General features: G+C 43.1%; 1 protein-coding gene across 7 annotated transcripts in view; it reads left to right on the forward strand.

Moving 5' to 3' along the window:
• Positions 1 to 18,266, forward strand: part of ARMC9 (armadillo repeat containing 9) — a 147,457-nt gene that overhangs the window by 41,246 nt on the left and 87,945 nt on the right. For all 7 annotated transcript variants that reach the window (XM_038574163.1, XM_038574166.1, XM_038574167.1 and 4 more), the window contains 4 exons: positions 4,749 to 4,783; positions 9,114 to 9,225; positions 11,954 to 12,046; positions 16,560 to 16,650. In XM_038574163.1, the coding sequence (XP_038430091.1) occupies positions 4,749 to 4,783; positions 9,114 to 9,225; positions 11,954 to 12,046; positions 16,560 to 16,650 (331 nt within the window). The remainder of the gene's footprint in view (positions 1 to 4,748; positions 4,784 to 9,113; positions 9,226 to 11,953; positions 12,047 to 16,559; positions 16,651 to 18,266) is intronic.

The raw sequence follows: 18,266 nt of genomic DNA on the forward strand, positions 1-18,266 counted from the left end.
TCTAGGTCATCTCTCCCCTTGAGCTCGCTTGCCGAGGGGGCCTGCCTTCACTGTTCATCTCTTCTCCTACGCAGCACAGGTGGCCACAGAGGTTCAGCATTAGTCCCAAGGCCAGGGAGGGAGGCTGATAACAAGTAGGCCTGGTCCTAGGTTTCCAGCCCCAAACAGCGCCTTCCACGACCTCAGGACGTGACAGCTGCTGTTCTCTGACCCTCCTGGGCTGCACACACCTGGCTGCCTTCCTATACAGCAGCTTTTTCCAAACCCAGTACCTACGGACACTAATCCTAGAGGGGTTCCCCATCCCCAAAACCAACCGCTGATGTATGAAGTTTGAGACATGTCATATTCTGAGATTCGCAACACTCAGCAGTGCTAAAGACTCTTGAAGAGTCCAACCCGGTACATCTGCAGATGCTTTTGGTCAGGGATACTTTGTCACGTGACACCTTAAACCAATTTCTTAAAACACTTTCTGATGTTTCACGTATCATAGGCAAAGCTCCTCATTTCGCTGTTGGCCCACTCATGTGGACCCTGTTCATCCTTGTCCCCACCCCATGACTACTGGCTTTGGGGAGCAGTAACAGCCGAGGGCCAAGCTCAGGTTTCTTGCCTGTAGCTGAGCAGTGATGGAGGCATTTGCTTCCATTTCACTCTCTGCTCAGGTAGAAATTCACTTCTCGGTATCCAAGTGGTCCAGAGAGCCTTGCCCTGAGCCCAGCACCGTGTAGGTGCTCAATGAATAATTGATGGGTCACTATGTTCATTGTTCTGTCTTCTACTGGCACTTTGAAAGGTTGCCCTGCGTTCACTGTGCCTCTCAGGAAAGCACTTGTCCATTTACATATCCACAGTGAAGCACATGGCTTCCATGGAGACCTTTGCCTGAGCTCCCAGCATAAAATCTGGGAATCACTCAGTGCCCTATGGGGCTGTAGTCAGGGCCTCTTTGGTGGCTCCTTAGCAAGGGGATCCAGTCTGGGGCTGGTCCATTCATGTTCAAAATTCATTGTTAGCTCATGAGAGAAATTTTTATTATTTATTTATTTATTTATTTATTTATTTATTTATTTTTGCAGGGAAATTATTATTCTGACTGTGACTGATGATTTTGGAACTTCTCCCATCTTTCTCCTCTTGAGTTACTCTTTGCCAGCATGTTGTAGCTCTGTCCACTTGCCCATACACAGAACAGCACCTGCAGCTGGTAGCAATGACCTTTAGAAGTCTAGTCCAAAGTTGGATGGCTGGGTGACTTAGTCGGTTGAGTGTCTGCCTTGGGCTCAGGCTGTGGTCTTGGGATCCTGGGATTAAGCCCCTTGTCCTGTTCCCTGCTCAGTGGGAAGCCTGCTCCTCCCTCTCCCTCTGCTGCTCCCTTTTTGTGCTTTCTCTTTTTCAAATAAAATCTTAAAAAAAAAAAAAAAAAGAAAGAAGTCTAGTCCAAAGTAAAGTTTGGCCAAAAGATCAGAGCAGCCCCCTGAGTGTTCAAATGTTACTATTAACATTTGCCTATTAGTTTGACTACTATTAACTGCCTTCATGCAGTGGGTAGGAAGTGCCTGTTGTGAGTTCTCTATTCTCTGAGCAAATTTATACTCAAGTATCAGGGTTAAAGTCAACATCAAATTCATAACTTAGAATGGAGCTCGGGACTTTTCAGCTCCAGCAGCCCCATCAGGGGAGGGGAGCTCAGCGTGGATAGGCAGAAAAGAAGGGGAAGCGGCTGACTTTCTGGGTGCTCTCAGAGGGGTCCACACCCCTGGTACTGCTATTGCCACCATTTGCAGATGAGGCACAGAGAGTTATCTGATTACTGATTCTCCCCCACTGAGTTGTAAGCTCTTTGAGAAAGGGGCTTTGCGTTGGTCACTCTGGTATCACTGTGCCTCATAGAGACCCGGCAGATAGGAGACAATCAGTAGGTACGTACTGAAGGAATGAAATAGCACACGCTCCTCTCTTTTGAGCATGCTGGCCCATTCTTCCCACAGCTCAGCTCTAGTGTTCTGTTTTTTTTTTTTTTTACTTGATTGGATAATAAAAGCTCAGTAATGTTTAATACGCTGCCTCTTCTTATAAAAGGGTTAGTTATTAGTGTTTTTTAATTAATTTCTTACAGAGTAGATAGAATGATACAAAGTTTAGCAAAACAGAGGCAGTGTTTTAAAAGATCGAAAGGGGCATCTGGCTGGCTCAGTTGGTGGAGCGTGGACTTTTGATCTCGGGATTGTAAATTTGAGCTCCACGTTGGGTGTAGAGATTATTCAGGGTCTTGGGATCGAGCCCTGCATTGAGCTCTGAGCTGAGCCGGAAGTCAGCTTGAGATTCTCTCTCTCCATCTGCCCACCCCCCCGACCCCCATGCTCTAAAATAAATAAACTTTTTTTAAAAAAGATATTTTTAAAATTTTATTTATTTTTAAGATTATAAGTAAATGATAGGAAACTTTTTTTTTAATTTTTATTTATTTATGATAGTCACAGAGAGAGAGAGAGAGAGAGAGGCAGAGACACAGGCAGAGGGAGAAGCAGGCTCCATGCACCGGGAGCCCGACGTGGGATTCGATCCCGGGTCTCCAGGATCGCGCCCTGGGCCAAAGGCAGGCGCCAAACCGCTGCGCCACCCAGGGATCCCAGGAAACGTTTTTTTAATTGAAAAAAAAGGAAGGTGTTGATGAATTTTATTTGTGGATATATGAATTAGCCAATAACACTAATTTAAAAATATTTTTATTTTATGTTTATATTAGGCTAATATTTTAATATGACTAATACCCTTATTTGACTCATTTGACTTACTATCTTGGCCTTCTTAATGTGTTAGATGAGTAATTTAGATACATTTCAAATTTATTTTCTGAACTTCTTGCTATTTAAGCCAATAACAGGAATAGGCATTGCCTCTAATTTAAAAAAAAAGTCAAGGATTAAAAAATATAAGAACACACATGATCATGAGCCATTTAAAAGTACAGTTTGCTGTCTCCAAGGTGGGAATCTGTGTGACCCATAAATACTGCAGATGGAAGCAGTAGAGAATGGAATCATCAACTAGGATCAGTCAAGGATTCTGGAGAGCCCATCTTGGGAAGTCAATCCTCATTCATTCATTCATTCATTCATTCATTCATTTATTAAGTGTTGATCACATGTCTCTGCCCAGGCACTGTACCAGGTGCTGGGTGCATATATTGAGGGTACTACATCTCCACTCATTATGGAACTCAATGTCTGCTGAAGGAGAAAGGCACAAAAATAATTGCAAAATAATCACAATCAATGTGATAATGTGTGGATAATAGCAATCAATGTGTGGATAATGACCATTCAAGAGCTGTGGTGACACACAGCAGACTGAGAACCACTGCCTGCCCCTCCAGGAAGGGTTCCACAGAGGGCTGAGATCTCTTCCTTCTCCTCTCCTTACTTTATTTTCCTGGAGTTCCTTAAAACCTATCCCAAACATATCACTTTACCTGTAAGTAATTCACTATATTCATCTAACAGATAAAGGCTTTACAGAACAGTAACCAAACATAACCACAATGCCAAATACAAGTGACACAGATTCTTAGTATCATATAGTACCAGTGCTGCCCATACTTAGATTTTGCTTATCTTCTCAAGATATTTTTTACAGTTGGTTTGAGTTGGTCTAACCAAGTGTTACAGCATTTGGTTTTTTGTTTCTCAAGTCTATTTTAATACATATTTAATATGGCATTGTTTGTAGTGACAAAAACAAAACAAACAATAAGTGGAACATTGAATATCCATAAAGTTGGCAGTGATTTGACCTGTAAGTAGGATTAAAAGCCTCTAAGTGAGATTAAAAGAGAGTGGGATTGGAGGGGGATTTTTCTATAAACACCTCTATAGTGTTTGGCTTGGTACAAAGTGCATATTATTTTTATATTCAAAGAGAAAATCTTAATAAAGAAAAAAATCAGGATAATAAAGTGATTTTCATTGCTTTTGTTCTCTGTAACATCTGACTAGGCAGCTTTAAGTGCCCCTGGGAGTTTGGGGAGAGCCCACTCATTTTTTCATGGAGTATTCCTTGGAGCAGAGTTGCAATGAACCAAGAAGGGTGGTGGGCAGCTTGGGAAATACTTGAGTAGTGTGTTGCTTAACTTCAGTTTGGGCTAACTTTATTTTATTTTATTTTTTAATTTTATTTTATTTTAAATTTTATTTATTTATTTGTTTTAGAGAGAGTGTGCCTTTGAGCCTGGGGTGGGGAGAGGGTAGAGCAGAGGGGACAAGCAGACTTCACACAGAGTCCAGCACAGGGCTCATCTCAGGACCCTGAGACGAGGGACTGAGCTAAAATCAAGAGTTGGATGCTTAACCAACTGAGCCATGCAGGCACCCCTATTTGGGCTAATTTTTACTTGTTTATTTATTTTAATTTATTTATTTTTATTTTTTAAATTTTATTTATTTGAGAGAGAGCATGAATGGGGAGAGGGGTAGGAGGGAGAGGGACAGGGAGCCGGATGGGCTTGATACCAGGACTCAGGATCATGACCTGAGCTGAAAGTAGATGCTTAACTGACTGAGCCACCTAGGCACCCCTGTTTGAACTAATTTTTAAATCATATATGATTATGATAAGAGAATACTGCTGGATAAAAAACTTTACAAATCTGTTGATTTTGTGTGAGCACAATGATTTAAGATTAATGCACTGCTTCCACTGTTTAACACGGTGTCTCTTCTTCTGTTCCCCTCCTCCATCTCCAGGCTTCAACCATGTTAAGAGCCTCCTTGGCACCTGGGTAAGTACTTGCTCTTAGGATTTGTTATGTGGAACAGCTCTAGGTAAAACTAGAATTCAAAGTAACTTTCATAAACACTTAACAGCCTAGCTTAGAGTAGTACCTTTGATTTACTGGAGCTCCACGTGGATATTAAAGGAAAGACCAGTCATTATAAGTGACACTGTTAAATTAGAAGTATCTTTTAGTATTAATTCTATTTATTTTGGAGAGATAGCATCAAAAGGAAAAAAATGTTAAATTGTACCTGTGTGTTCTATTCTCTAGAGATTAATCTTCCATCGTAGGGCAGTCAACAGAGTGTTGCAGTGTCTAAATGTTATGTTCTCTGCTGGCTCACATGTGAGCAGGGCCACAGAGTAGCTTTGTGCATGCCTGAGCATTCCTATCCTAATCAATGAGGTTGTCACCTTTGTGGATGTCTGATGTTCAGGAACTTCAGGTGAATATGTTGCAATAACAAGGAAGCTGAGGACCTTCGGCAGAGGCATGAGGACAGGGTGCATTCTGGTGACCCTCTGTGGGGTTCACTGGATGCTGTTAGATTACTCACGGCCTACTTCCTTCCTCAGTCCTGCCTAAGTCTGACACTGACCCATGAGCACAGACTGCCTGGGTTAAAATCCCACCTCTGCTGCCAGCTCTGTGACCTGGGCCACTTATGTAACTTCTCTGTCTCAGCTCCTTCACTTATAAAGACAATAATAACTTTCTTATAGGATTGTTGTGAGGATAAAAATGAGTTAATGTGTCCAAAGCACTTAGGGCAGTGCTGGGGGCTTGATAAACTCTCTGAGTGTTTGCTAATGTTATTCCCAGGGGTATAAGAGGCAAGGTCCCCTGCCAAGAGTGAGGGGGTGGGTAGTCAGTGAAGGGGCTTCAGAGGACAAAGGAGAAGGTATGACTCAGTCTTTTTGGAAAATGGGAGAGTGGCTGGGCCACAGAAACGTGGGGCTGCTCAGCAACTCAGCTGGCAGTAAGGTTAGCTGCTCATGTTGCCATTATGGACAAGAAACTATGGCCCACGTTTGATAGCTTTTCTTTCCTCCAGAAGAAGCATCCCAGCTATAGAACAATTTCAGACTTGGCTTTCCAAATGGAGCTCTTTTTTTTTTTTTTTTTTTTTTTAAGATTTTATTTATTTATTCATGAGAGACCCAGAGAGAGAGGCAGAGGCACAGGCAGAGGGAGAAGCAGGCTCCGTGCAGGGAGCCCGACGTGGGATTCGATCCGAGGACTCCAGGATCATGGCCTGGGCCAAAGGCAGGCGCCAAACCACTGAGCTACCCAGGCGTCCCAGAACTTTCTTATCTAGAATAAGACCTGGTTTAGATTTTATTTTATTTTATTTATTTATTTATTTTTTTTTTTTATGATAGTTACAGAGAGAGAGAGAGGGAGGCAGAGACACAGGCAGAGGGAGAAGCAGGCTCCATGCACCGGGAGCCCGATGTGGGATTCGATCCCGGGTCTCCGGGATCGCGCCCTGGGCAAAAGGCAGGCGCCAAACCGCTGCGCCACCCAGGGATCCCTGGTTTAGATTTTAAATTGAAATAGATTATCTCTCGGGCAGCCCGCATGGCTCAGCGGTTTAGCACCACCTTCAGCCCGGGATGTGATTCCGGGGTTCAGGATCGAGTCCCACATTGGGCTCCCTGCATGGAGCCTGCTTCTTCCTCTGCCTGTGTCTCTGCCTCTCTCTATCTCTCTCTCTCTGTCTCTCATGAATAAATAAAATCTTAAAAAAATAGATTATTAAATTTTAAATTGAAAAATCTTTTTTTTCATTGAAATAATTTCAGAGCTGCAAATATTGAACACAGGATTCTCCTATGCCCTTCACCCAGATGCCTGGTGTTGATATTTTGTGTAAGCCTGGTACAGTTATCAAAATCAGAAAATCAGTGCTGATATCATATCACATAATGTACAGGCCTTCCTCACATTTTCCCAGTTGTTCCATTGTGTCCTTTATCTGGTCCAGCATTCAGTGCAGGATCACATGTTGACATAGTTGTCGTGTCTATGTTTCCTTTTATATGAAATCATTCTTCAGTCTCTGTCTTTCATGGCCTTGATGCTTTTGAAGAATATTGGCCAGTTATTTGGAATTGGAATTTTTAAGGTATCTGTGTTCGTTTTCAAAAACAGTAGTATCTACCTCAGGGAAATAAGTCTCAAAATAATCAGTGTGCACATGTTTGAGGCACTGCTGTTTAACGTACAGGACAGGTGAACTGCCTCCCAGTAGTGTTTACTGAGATCTCATCTGATGCCCTGTCTCTAGCCTTTTTTCCTGGGCCTTCTGAGAAGATCTCATTTTGTCTTTTAAAAACTAACATTAAGAAAATTAGCATGTAATATTTCTTTATAATGTAAAACATGCTTATTACAGAAAAGTTGAATGCTATAGGCACATACAAAGAAAATTTTCAGTATCCTCACTGCTGCTCCCCAGAGGTCTCACCTCCATCTCTCTTCCACCCTTTAAAACTAATGACATAAGTGAAATGAGTGAAGGAGACTGGGAGGTACAAATTTCCACTTGTAAAATAAAAACTCTGGGATGCAGTGGACAGCATGGGAGCTATAGTCGATAGCACTGTATTACAAATTCAAAAGTTGGTGGGAAAGTAAATCTTAAATTGTCCTCCCAAGAAAGAAAACGTGGAAACTTTGTATGGTGACAGAGAGTAAAGAGACTCAGTGCAGTGACCACTTCGCACTGCATACAGGTGTCAAGTCATTATGCTGTACACCTGTGACTAATGTAATATGTCTCAGTTACACGTCAATGAAAAACAAAAGAACCTTTCATCATTTTTTTTAAGATTTTATTTTTTAAGGTAATCTGTACCTCCAATATGGGCCTCAAACTCAGAACCCTGAGATCAAGAGTCAAATGCTCTACCCACTGAGCCACCTCGGTGCCCCAGGAACCCTTTATCTTGCATCGTTTCACCCATGTCCTCATGAGCCCCTATTTAGTATTGTGCCAGGAGTATTGATCTTAACATTAATATTCCCTGCAGAGTGTCAAAAAAACCAGATTGTTGTTTTGCTTTTGTTTTTTACTTGTTTTATGCTGAAATGACTATAGATTCACAGGAAGTTAAACCCCCAGCACATCTTCCGTGACGAAGAAGTTAACATGGGGACAGCGCTGTTAACTAGACCACAGGACTTGCTCCCTTTTCATTGATTCTCCCATGCACTCCAGTTCCCTCCTGTTGAACAAAACAAACTGTGAAGACCAGGCAGTTCAGTGCTGCCCCATGAGGGAGCAGTCCAGTCCACAAACCTGCAATTCCAAACATGAAAGCAAGTCCTCAGTCACTAATCATAACCATATCCCAAACACATACACCACACCACAGTTGTGGGAATACATGTGTGGGATAGATGCATGAGTGTGGTATGTGTGTGTGTGATGTGAGGTATATATGTGAGGCTATGTGTGTGCGTGTGTGTGTGAGAGTTACGAGTTATGTAAGGCATCCCTGGAGGGCTCCACTCAAGTCCTCTTGAGGAGGGTTTTTTTTTTTTTAAGTTTTTATTTATTTATTCATGAGAGATACAGAGAGAAAGAGAGAGGCAGAGACACAGGCAGAGGGAGAAGCAGGCTCCATGCAGGGAGCCCGACGTGGGACTCGATCCCGGGTCTCCAGGATGACATCCTGAGCTGAAGGCACTAAACCGCTGAGCCACCCAGGGATTCCCCTCTTGAGGAGAGTTTGCAAATTTTCTTCTTGCTACTCTCTCCAGAGTTTGAACCCTCCCTACTTCCTGATACATCCTTTACTGTCCTGGCGGGGGATCAACTGTGCACCTCCTCTTCATGGTTTCCTAACCCTGGTCTGCCCTTAGCATCCCCTCAGTTGGTCCCTCGGACTTAAGAGGGCCAGCAGCTTCAGGTTTTGGGGAAGAACTCTTGCTGCCTGCTGCTACTGCTGGTCTTCGGGCTTTGCTCCAAGTTCTAAATAGGACTTTGGCCATATGGCAAGTCCTGGTGCCTCCAAGGTGATTCCATTCCCGTTGGATGGAGCTCTGGCCCAATGTGAGCACAGCGCTTTCTAAACCTGGTTAGGCATGGGCTCCTGATTTTGGGAAAGGTGTTAAACAAAACCCCAGTACCTCCGCAGGAAAGGCACAGCGGAGCTCACTAACGCTAGGGGGTGGGCAGCCTGGAAAGCCCTCTCTGTGGAAGCCTGTACTTAGTTCTAGGAGTAGAGAAAACAGCGGAGCTGCTGCTGGTGTCCCAGGACTCAGGAGGTCTAATGGACGTGCCCTTTTGCCCTTTCTCTCTCTTTGAACTTGTGTTGCTGAATAGGAAACTGAAGGATGTCCCATTGCTGCCTTCCTTGGATTATGAGAAGCTGAAGAAGGATTTGATTTTGGGGAGTGACCGCTTGAAAGCCTTCTTGTTGCAGGCTCTGCGCTGGGTACGTACCTTTCTCTTGAAGTTAAGGGGAAAAAAAGGCCATGTTGGTCTTTTTGGCTGGCTACCTTGCTTGTATCTTGTAACCTATCTACAAAATCCTTCTTCGTGCTGCCTGCCAACACCAAGAGCTAAAGTTAAAAAAAAAAGCTTCTAAAGCAGCCCTGGCCTCTTTATAAAAACCCCTGTGTTGCCACTGCCTTCCCTTGGTCGTTTGATATTGTGCCATTTCAAGCCCATCCCTGTGGTCAGTTGTGAGCCACACTCCCAGCCAGCAGGGCTGGTGTGTGATAGCCCAGAGTCATCCCCACATGACAGCTTCATGAAGACATCTGCATTCAGGTGTGACCATGGGGCCACTTGAGCAGATAGCAAGGGTGGGCATGACAAACCAGTCTTTGAGGGAAATAAAACCTCATCTGAATTATTGCTTTTCTTCCAACTCTTCAGACTGGTCCCAGTTAAGCCAGTGGTTCTCAAGATTTTTAGTTCTCAGACCTGTTTACACTCAGAAATTACTGAGAACCATAGAGGCTTTAGTTTATGTGAATTTTATCTACCAATATTTATCTACCAGTATTAGAAATGAAAACTGAGAACATTTTAAATATTAATTCATGTGAGATAAATAGTCATGAAGCTAGAACATATATAGCATAAATATATATTTTTTAAGATATAAAAAATAACTATTTTCCAAACAAACTTAGTAAGAAAAGCAACGTTGTTTTACATATTGGCAAATTTCTTTAATGTCTGGCCTGATGGAGGACAGCTGGATTCTCACATCTGCTTCCCCATTTGATTCGTCACAGTGTAACACTTTGTATAGCCTCTGAGAAGTTGACCAAGGAAAAGATAAATCAGGGCCTCCTGGCTGACTCAATTGACAGAGCATACAACTCTTGATCTCAGGGTCATGAGCTCGAGCCCCATGCTGGGCATAGAAATTACTTAAAAAAAAATAAAATCTTAAAAAACAAGATAAATCATATCTTAGTATTATTATGAAAATAATCATGATCTTGCAGACTCCCTGAAAAGGAGTTGGGGACCCCTAGAATTCCCCAGACTACATTTTGTGACCTACAGGGCTAGGCCAACACTAGTTGGCTCTTTTACTGGATGATCCATTCCAACGTAGCTTGTAATAGTGTCAGAGCCCTTCACGGATCCCTGAATTTCAGGGTATGTTGGCGTCAAAATGCCTTTGAGCAATTTCCCCATCTCTGTAGAAAAAGGTCTCCTTGCTTGCATTTCTGATGGTTGATAGGCTTCCTGGAATATGGTCCCAAGGAATACCCTGGGGATGCATCTCACATCAGCAGAAAGAGTCCTGGGGTCAGTTGGTGATGCCTGCCTCAGTTAACTAGGCTGAGTGGGCAGCATGAGTCATCTCGAGGGACCATCCCAGCCCCGCACCTGGCCTGTCTCTGCTCAGGTTAGCCGACTCATTCTCTGGCTCCCAGTTTGTCCGCCCAGCACTTCCTCTCAGCCCGTGCTACTGAGCATCTTGGTGAGACAGGCTATTCCTTTGCTGAGTGAATGATGTTGTCACAGAATCACCAGAAAAAATAAACAGGTGTCCAAAGATCTTGTCTGTGTCCCCCTCCAGCTTCTCACGCCTCCACCTCATTCTAGCATCCGGGCCCCAGCTTCAGTGAACTGGACAGAAGGGTGGCAGCCCCCACATGTGGCACTCTTGACACACCCTCTCCCCTCAGGGCTCCCTGCTTGGCCTCTGGGGATCCAGTCTGTCAGCGACACCCCGCCTCTGGAGGCCACCACCTTTCACTCTGGGGGTGGTCTGCTGCTCTTGTCTTCTTGCCATGTTGTTCTTTACACCTCCAGCTCTTCCTCAGCCAGAAGCGGGGCCTGCCATCTCAGGCATCGTTAGTAGGATTTTCCTGGAAAAGCAAGGACATTTGCTCACTTTAGTTATGTCACTTTCTCATAATTCACACCTGTGCACACTCATATACACACACACATTTTACACACTCCCCATACAAAATTTTTTTCCTAGCTCTAGGGACATTAAGTAAATTCTTCCTTAACACAAGAGACGTAGGACTTTCAAAATCTATAAAATACAACTTCACCTACTCCTTACACACACACACACACACACACACACACACACACACACACAGTATTGCTGCATCAGGCCCTGACGTATAAAGTCTAATTTATTGGCAGTGCATTTGCTCCAAGTCTTCCACAACCTGCCTTGTTTCCACGCCCCATTGAGCTCCACCACATGCACCATGTATTTTCATGCCTTCCTGACCCATAACACACTGCTGCTCCCGCCCCCCCCCCCGCCCCCCACTCCCCACTATGCTCGTATTCCCCTATGCTGGCTAATAGTCTGCTCATCCTTCAGGGGCCAGCTCTTAAGCCCTTTCCTGTGAGAAAACCTCACTAGATGTTGGTGACCGGCCTCTCCCTTATCTGTACACTTACAGTCTGGGCATTTTACCACTTCTCTGGAGATTTCATGTGTGTAAGTTGACTCCTACATCACCCATTAGGAAGTATGACATCGTAACTTTTTGTTAGTTGACTGGTTGCCTGGGTAACCATTTCCTCCCAACCCCCCACCACCCAACGGTATATTATTTACTTTGGTTAAATGTGTAGTTACTGCTACTGTCATTTAAAAGATACTGCTATATGAACATTTTTCTCCATATTAAGACGTGGGTCTATTTTCTTTTTCTTCGTTTTAGCGCTTGACCACATCCCATCCTGGAGAGCAGAGGGAGACCGTTCTGGAAGCCTACATTGGCAACGACCTCCTGGATTGTCACAGCCACAGCCAGGTCTGTGAGAAATGGGCCAGAGCCCAGCCACGGCCTTCATTTCAAGGGGATGATCTTATATGGTATTTTCAGCCTAGCAACCGTATATCAGCCTTGACCTTCTGTTAGCTGGTGAGATCTGCTATTTGCCCCAGACATTGGCCCCCTTTTCACCTCTAATAGAGTCCTAAACAGATTAGAACTGCTTGATTGAACTCTGGCGCTCTTTGCTGTCATCTTTCCTTTCCCCCAAATCCCAACTCTTTCCCTCACTCCACTGCTTAACCATGAGTCCTATATGACTATATAGGACTATATGAGGTCCTATATGAGTTCAGCATGACTTATGACAGGCAAGGCAGGTGAACTAATTCAATTATTTTTCATCTTGGCTCTATTTTTCATCTGAATTAAGATATGTTAACACTATATTTATATACAGCTTTGGACCAGATAGGTCTGATGATGCAGTGGGAAAAGTATGAGATTTGGAATGAGATTAATAGTTTTCAAAACTCTACACTACTGCCTGTGAGCCAGATAACCTTAAGTAAGTTACTGGGTCTCAGGGTGTTTCCCATCTCTGAGAAGGAGCCGTTACCTACCTCCTGAGGTTGTGGGGATGATTGTGTTTGGCCACATGTGGGAAGTACTTAACCCAGTGCCCAGCACAGAGTAGCCAATACATGGTGGTTCCCCTCCCCACTCCTCCCCCGCCTTACCTGTTATCAGTACCAGGCTTTGCTAGACAGGAGGAGGAGCAAGATCTTGAACGTGGCACATATATTGACACTGCATTTCATTATCTCCACTCAATATTTATCTAAAATGATCTTATTTAGATCATTTGCTCCCCTATTCTTAAGCTTCACAGTATGTACATCGGGTGAAATATCAATACCCCTTAGGATCATTGATGAAACAGCACCCAACAGTGACCCAACATGTTAACCTATCATGCACATAAGTAGTAACGTTCAAGAATTTGGGGTTGTCAGTTTATTCTTTGAAAGTAGTCTTACTGTCCCCATGAGACAGTTGTGTGTTAAGTTTGCAAAATGGTCTCTCAAATTTTTTACTTATTTCCTTTTACTTTTGTTTCTGCTTATATTTGTCATGGCACAGAAACCGACTTATCAGGCATGAAGCAACTGAAAAATATATTGTGACTTTACAAACTCAAATTCAAAGAGTAAATTCTATATTGAATCTTTCTGAAACTCTCTTATTTCATTTCATCTGAGATGCATTTTTCTCCCCTATTTTAGGATTCTGGGAAATTAGAGCATATGTAATAGTTGATGGCCTGTTGTAGTTTATTTGGCTTCTTTTCTTTCTTGGTTGTATATATAAAAAATAACGTGTCCTCTAATGAAAGACATCTTCGGTTTTGTCACAATGCTGTGATCTCTGTAGCCACTGAAGACATGTTATTTCTTCCCCATGTCATTATATTTAATTGCTGTGATTTATTTTAAGTAAGGAATGAGCTGGAGCTATCTTAAGATGTCAGAGAATCTGAGACTCCTGGGTGGCTCAGTGGTTGAGTGTCTGCCTTGGGCTCAGGGTGTGATCCTGGGGTCCTGGATCGAGTCCTGCATCAGGCTCCCCGTGGGGAGTCTGCTTCTCCCTCTGCCTGTGTCTCTGCCTCTCTCTCTATGTCTCTTATGAATAAATAAATTAAATCTTTAAAAAAAAAAGGTCAGAGAACCTGCAGAGCAGGAAATCTCCTCATACAACATGGATGCCCTGTCACCATGACACCAAGATAAAATGGCTCTTTCAGCCAAGAAATTGGACTGGTTGTTTAGTGAGTTCTCCTAGCTGAGCTGTTCTCAGAGTTTAGCGTGCAACAGTCTTATCACTTGGAAAGCTCATTAAAACACAGATTACTGGGCCCTTGTGCTTTCTGTTTAGTAAATCTGGAATGGGGCCTGAGAATTTGCATTTGCAACAAGTTTTCATGTGATGCTACTGCTGGTGGTCCAGAACCACACTTTTGAGCATTACTGTTTTTCCTTCTCTTGTTGGTGGAACATGTCTTATAGTTAATAGCTTTCAGAGAAAGGATGGGTGAGAAGTAGATTTTTTGAAATTATGTATGTCTGAAAATGTCTTTATTTTTTGTACAGAATTCTGGGTTGTACATAATTTTCCTTTATTATTTGGAAGACCTTGCTCCATTGCCTTTTAGGTTCCAGAGTTGCTGTTGAGAAGTCCAAACCCATTCTAATTCCTGAGCTTTTGTATATGGCCTGGTGTTTTCTCCCTAGAAGCCTGTTGAGTCTTCTCTTTTCTTTTTTTTTTTTAAATATTTTATTTATTTATTTATTTGAGAGAAAGAGCATGCACAAGCAGGGGGAGGGGGAGAGGAAGAGAGAGAAGCTGACTCCCCACTGAGCAGACAGCCTGACTTTGGAGCTCTATCCCAGGACCTCGAAATCACGACATGAGCTGAGGGCAGGCTCCTACCCCACTGATCCACTTGGGTGCCCCTTGATTCACCATTTTGAGTGCATTGTGAGCCCTTTCCGTCTGACAAGTGCAGTTCTGGGAACTTTCCTTGATTTTATTTTGTTAATAATTTCCTCTCTGTGTTCTCGTTTCTCTCTGAATGTCGGACCTCTTGAACTGGTTCTCCAATTCTGTCTTTTCTCTCATATTTTCCATATTTTTCTTCTTGCTCTACTTTCTGGGAGATCTTCTTATCTTTATTTTCCAACCTTCCTGTCCAGTTTTTCACTCCCCCTTTTTATGGTAACCTGGTATTTCATGGATACAGTATAGCCTCTTGAGTCTCTGAGCTGCTATGAATGACATGTTTTTGCTTATCTTTGGTCTTCTTCTCCCTGCACAGGCCTGTTTCCTTCAGGTTGCCCTCCCTCCCCCACATTTGTTTTGAACTTATCTCCCATATTGGGAACTTGCCTCAGGTTTCCGGTAGACCATGGTTATCTCATAATGTTCTGAGGGGGCGGGAATGAAAGCTAGTTAGAAATTCTGACTATGAGGGTAGGGCCTGTCCACGCAGAGCTCCACTGAGGGTGATCCAAGTAGGCTCTTGAGTAGGAACCTCTGATGTGGAGGACTCTGGTTCTTTTCTCTTGGGTTGGTCATTTTCCTCTGAGAAGAGTCTTATCTCCTCCCTAGAGGATGAGGATCTGGGAGCCAAGTAGGAGAAGAGGAGGGGGTACTCTCTGTGCAGTGTTCATTCTACCTTCAGGCACTGCTCCCTTTCCCCATTTGGGCGTGGAAGCCCTGCTCACTTGTGCCAGGTATCCCCTCTGTTACAGGATCTGTGTCCCCTTAGCGCCCGTGGTTCTTGGTCACGCCACTTCGAAGAATGAAGAGGTAGATCAGACCAAGAGTAGTGGGCAGCAAAGTCTATTGAGCAGGAGTATAAACCTCCCAGAGAGGGGAGGGGGGCCCAAGTGGGTTGCCCCCAGAGTTTCTAAATTTAAAGGGTTTTATGAGCTCTTTTACAGAACTCTCTTAAGCAATCAGGGTGTGCTGAGTCACACCAGTCAGAGCTTTGATCATGTATCTGTCTGCCTATTAGGGTTAATGCCTCTGTGCTGATGGTCTTTTTTTTTGCTGACGCTTGGGGGCTTATGTCTTCGCTGCCCCTTGCCCAGGATAGAGACAAATAGTTTGTGGTTAATCATCTTATTTTGGGACATTTTGCAGAAGTCGTTTTTGCAAAGGCTGCAAAACAGAATGCAAGTGTGGTCCTATCTAAGCTGTAAAACAGGATGTTAGTGCTGTTTTAGCCGTCCTGCTTCCATATTTTCTTGTTGGGGACCCTGGCCCTGACCACCTACCTGTCCAACTACTAACACATCCAGAGACCTTTTGTGTTACCCTCGCAAGGAAACACCCCCAGACCGATGGTGGGAATACGCAGGAGGACAGTTGTGGAGGAACAACAAGAGTGGAATCCAGCTGCTGCTTTAACAGCTTGTATTCATTCTTTATTTTTTTTTCCTTTTGAGGATTAAGTGCCGCAAATTGGGTAATTTCTCATTGCCTGTTGCTGCCTTCGAGACTTGGCATTCTTGGTTCTGCTAAGTCTTTTACCCTATATTCCTGATTCCAAAATTATGTTGTTACATTTCTTCTGCTGTCTCTCTGTCCTTCAGAATTTAAATCTTTTTTAAAAAAAAATCCATTCACTGTAGTTTTACTGTGGTTTGCAGGGAGCAAAATTAGATGTGTCTATTGGACCTATCATTAACCTGGAAAAACATGAGCAACAATAATAGCAAACAGCATTGCCTCCCTTGTGCCAGCCACTGGCTAGGTGCTCAGTATAATTCAGTCTTTCAGTTTAGAAGTCTGAATAACTGATTTTTGTCAACTCTCATAAAAAATCCGTTGGAAATTGAGACTTCCAAATGAAGTGTTGACTTTAGTCTGTTTATTTCACCTCTAATAAATTCGCACAGAAGCAGAGAACAGCAGGCCCATAGAGGAGATGTATGTTTGGCTGTTTTCTTTAACCTCATCATTTTCCTCTTTGGATGTGTCTCCCCAGAGGACTGTGCTCCAGCTGCTGCATTCAAAGAGCGAGGTAGTACGGCAGTACATGGCCCGGCTCATCAATGCTTTTGCATCCCTGGCAGGAGGTAAATCATTAGCTTTTCTTCAAAGAGAACAGCTAGGTCTTATTTAAGGCATTTTGTTCCTCTGAAAGCAGACATTCTTCTTCAGGTTTCTTAAAGACACTGTATATTTCCTCAAGAGATCCCTGTGCAGTGCATCGAAGGGGTCTTTTGCAAATTGGTTGTTGTCATATTGCTTAGTTTAGTCAGAGCAAATTTTGATGGTTTTAGAGTTTATTCCATAAGCCTTCTTATTTTATTTTAAAGCTTTCTGGTTTTTTTAACAGTACTAGTTAGATTGTTTTCAAGTATATAACAGGTGATGCATTTTCTATATTTTTTTGCTTAAGGCAAAATAAGGTTAGTGAAATAATCAAAGCTGATCCCCAAAGCACTGCACCATTTCCTTCAAAAGAGTACAACCTCTTGGGACACTTGGCTGGTCAGGTTGGTGGAATGTGTGACTCTTGATCTCTTGGGATTGTGAGTTTAAGCCCCACAGTGGGTATAGAAATTACTTAAAAATAAAATCTCAAACAAAAAGTAGATAACCAAGAAGATCTGAATTCCAAAGATAATACATACCAAAGCTGAATTCAAAATAATTTTATGGAGCATCATTATCTTCTATAAGTTCTACTTTGTTTCAGCTTTTTAAATGTAAATAAAGGGAGTTTTCAAATTATGAATATACGATACTCCAAAAGTTGGTTCACCCATTCATGTGCTTATTCTTCCATTCATTTAGCAGACATTTATTATGAGTGACGGTGCATGCATTAACATTATCAAGACACACGTCCACAACAGGCTAGTGATAACTCAGGGCTTCTTGTAGGGTCGCAGCTATGGTTCCCAACTCCTCTAAGCCACAGGGTGTGTCTAGAAGGAGCAAGGAGTGTGGCCAGAAAGCACTACTGCTTGGCTGCCTCTATTATAAAGACTAAGGGACCCAAAACATTAGAGATTCCTTATTCTCTTTCTCCTGGTAGATCTGGCAAGGCTCCCCACAAAAGCATAGTGATGAATTATGTTTAAATATTTTTTGTTTATTTATTTTAGAGCGAGTGTGTATATATGTGAGCAGGGATGGGGCATAGGGTGAGAGAGAGAGAAGCAGACTCTCTCCTAAGTGCAGAGCCCAACTCTGGGCTCGATCTCACAACTTTGAGATCATGACCTGCACTGAAATCAAGAGCCGGAGATGTAACCAGCTGAGCCACCCCGGTGCCCCATGATGAATTATGTTTTTATTATAAGTAGAGTGGTTTTCTCTTCATTAGATAGTTGATTGAATAAAACCAACTTTGCAGAAGAAATATGTTTTAAGTTTTTTAGAACCTAAAATTACCCGGTCTCTACATGTGTTACATGCAAAGTTTTCCTAGAAAGTGGTTTTGGGGTAGCCCGGGTGGCTCAGCGGTTTAGCGCCGCCTTCAGCCCAGGGCGTGATTCTGGAGACCCGGGATCAAGTCCCATGTCGGGCTCCTTGCATGGAGCCTGCTTCTCCCTCTGCCTGTGTCTCTGCCTCTCTCTCTCTCTGTATCTCTCATGAATAAATAAATAAAATATTAAAAAAAAAAAAAAGAAAGTGGTTTTGGAACATACACCTAACAAGATAAATTCTTTCACTTGTGCAT

The sequence above is a fragment of the Canis lupus genome, chromosome 25, assembly GCF_011100685.1.
Source record: "Canis lupus familiaris isolate Mischka breed German Shepherd chromosome 25, alternate assembly UU_Cfam_GSD_1.0, whole genome shotgun sequence".
Lineage (NCBI taxonomy): Eukaryota > Metazoa > Chordata > Mammalia > Carnivora > Canidae > Canis > Canis lupus.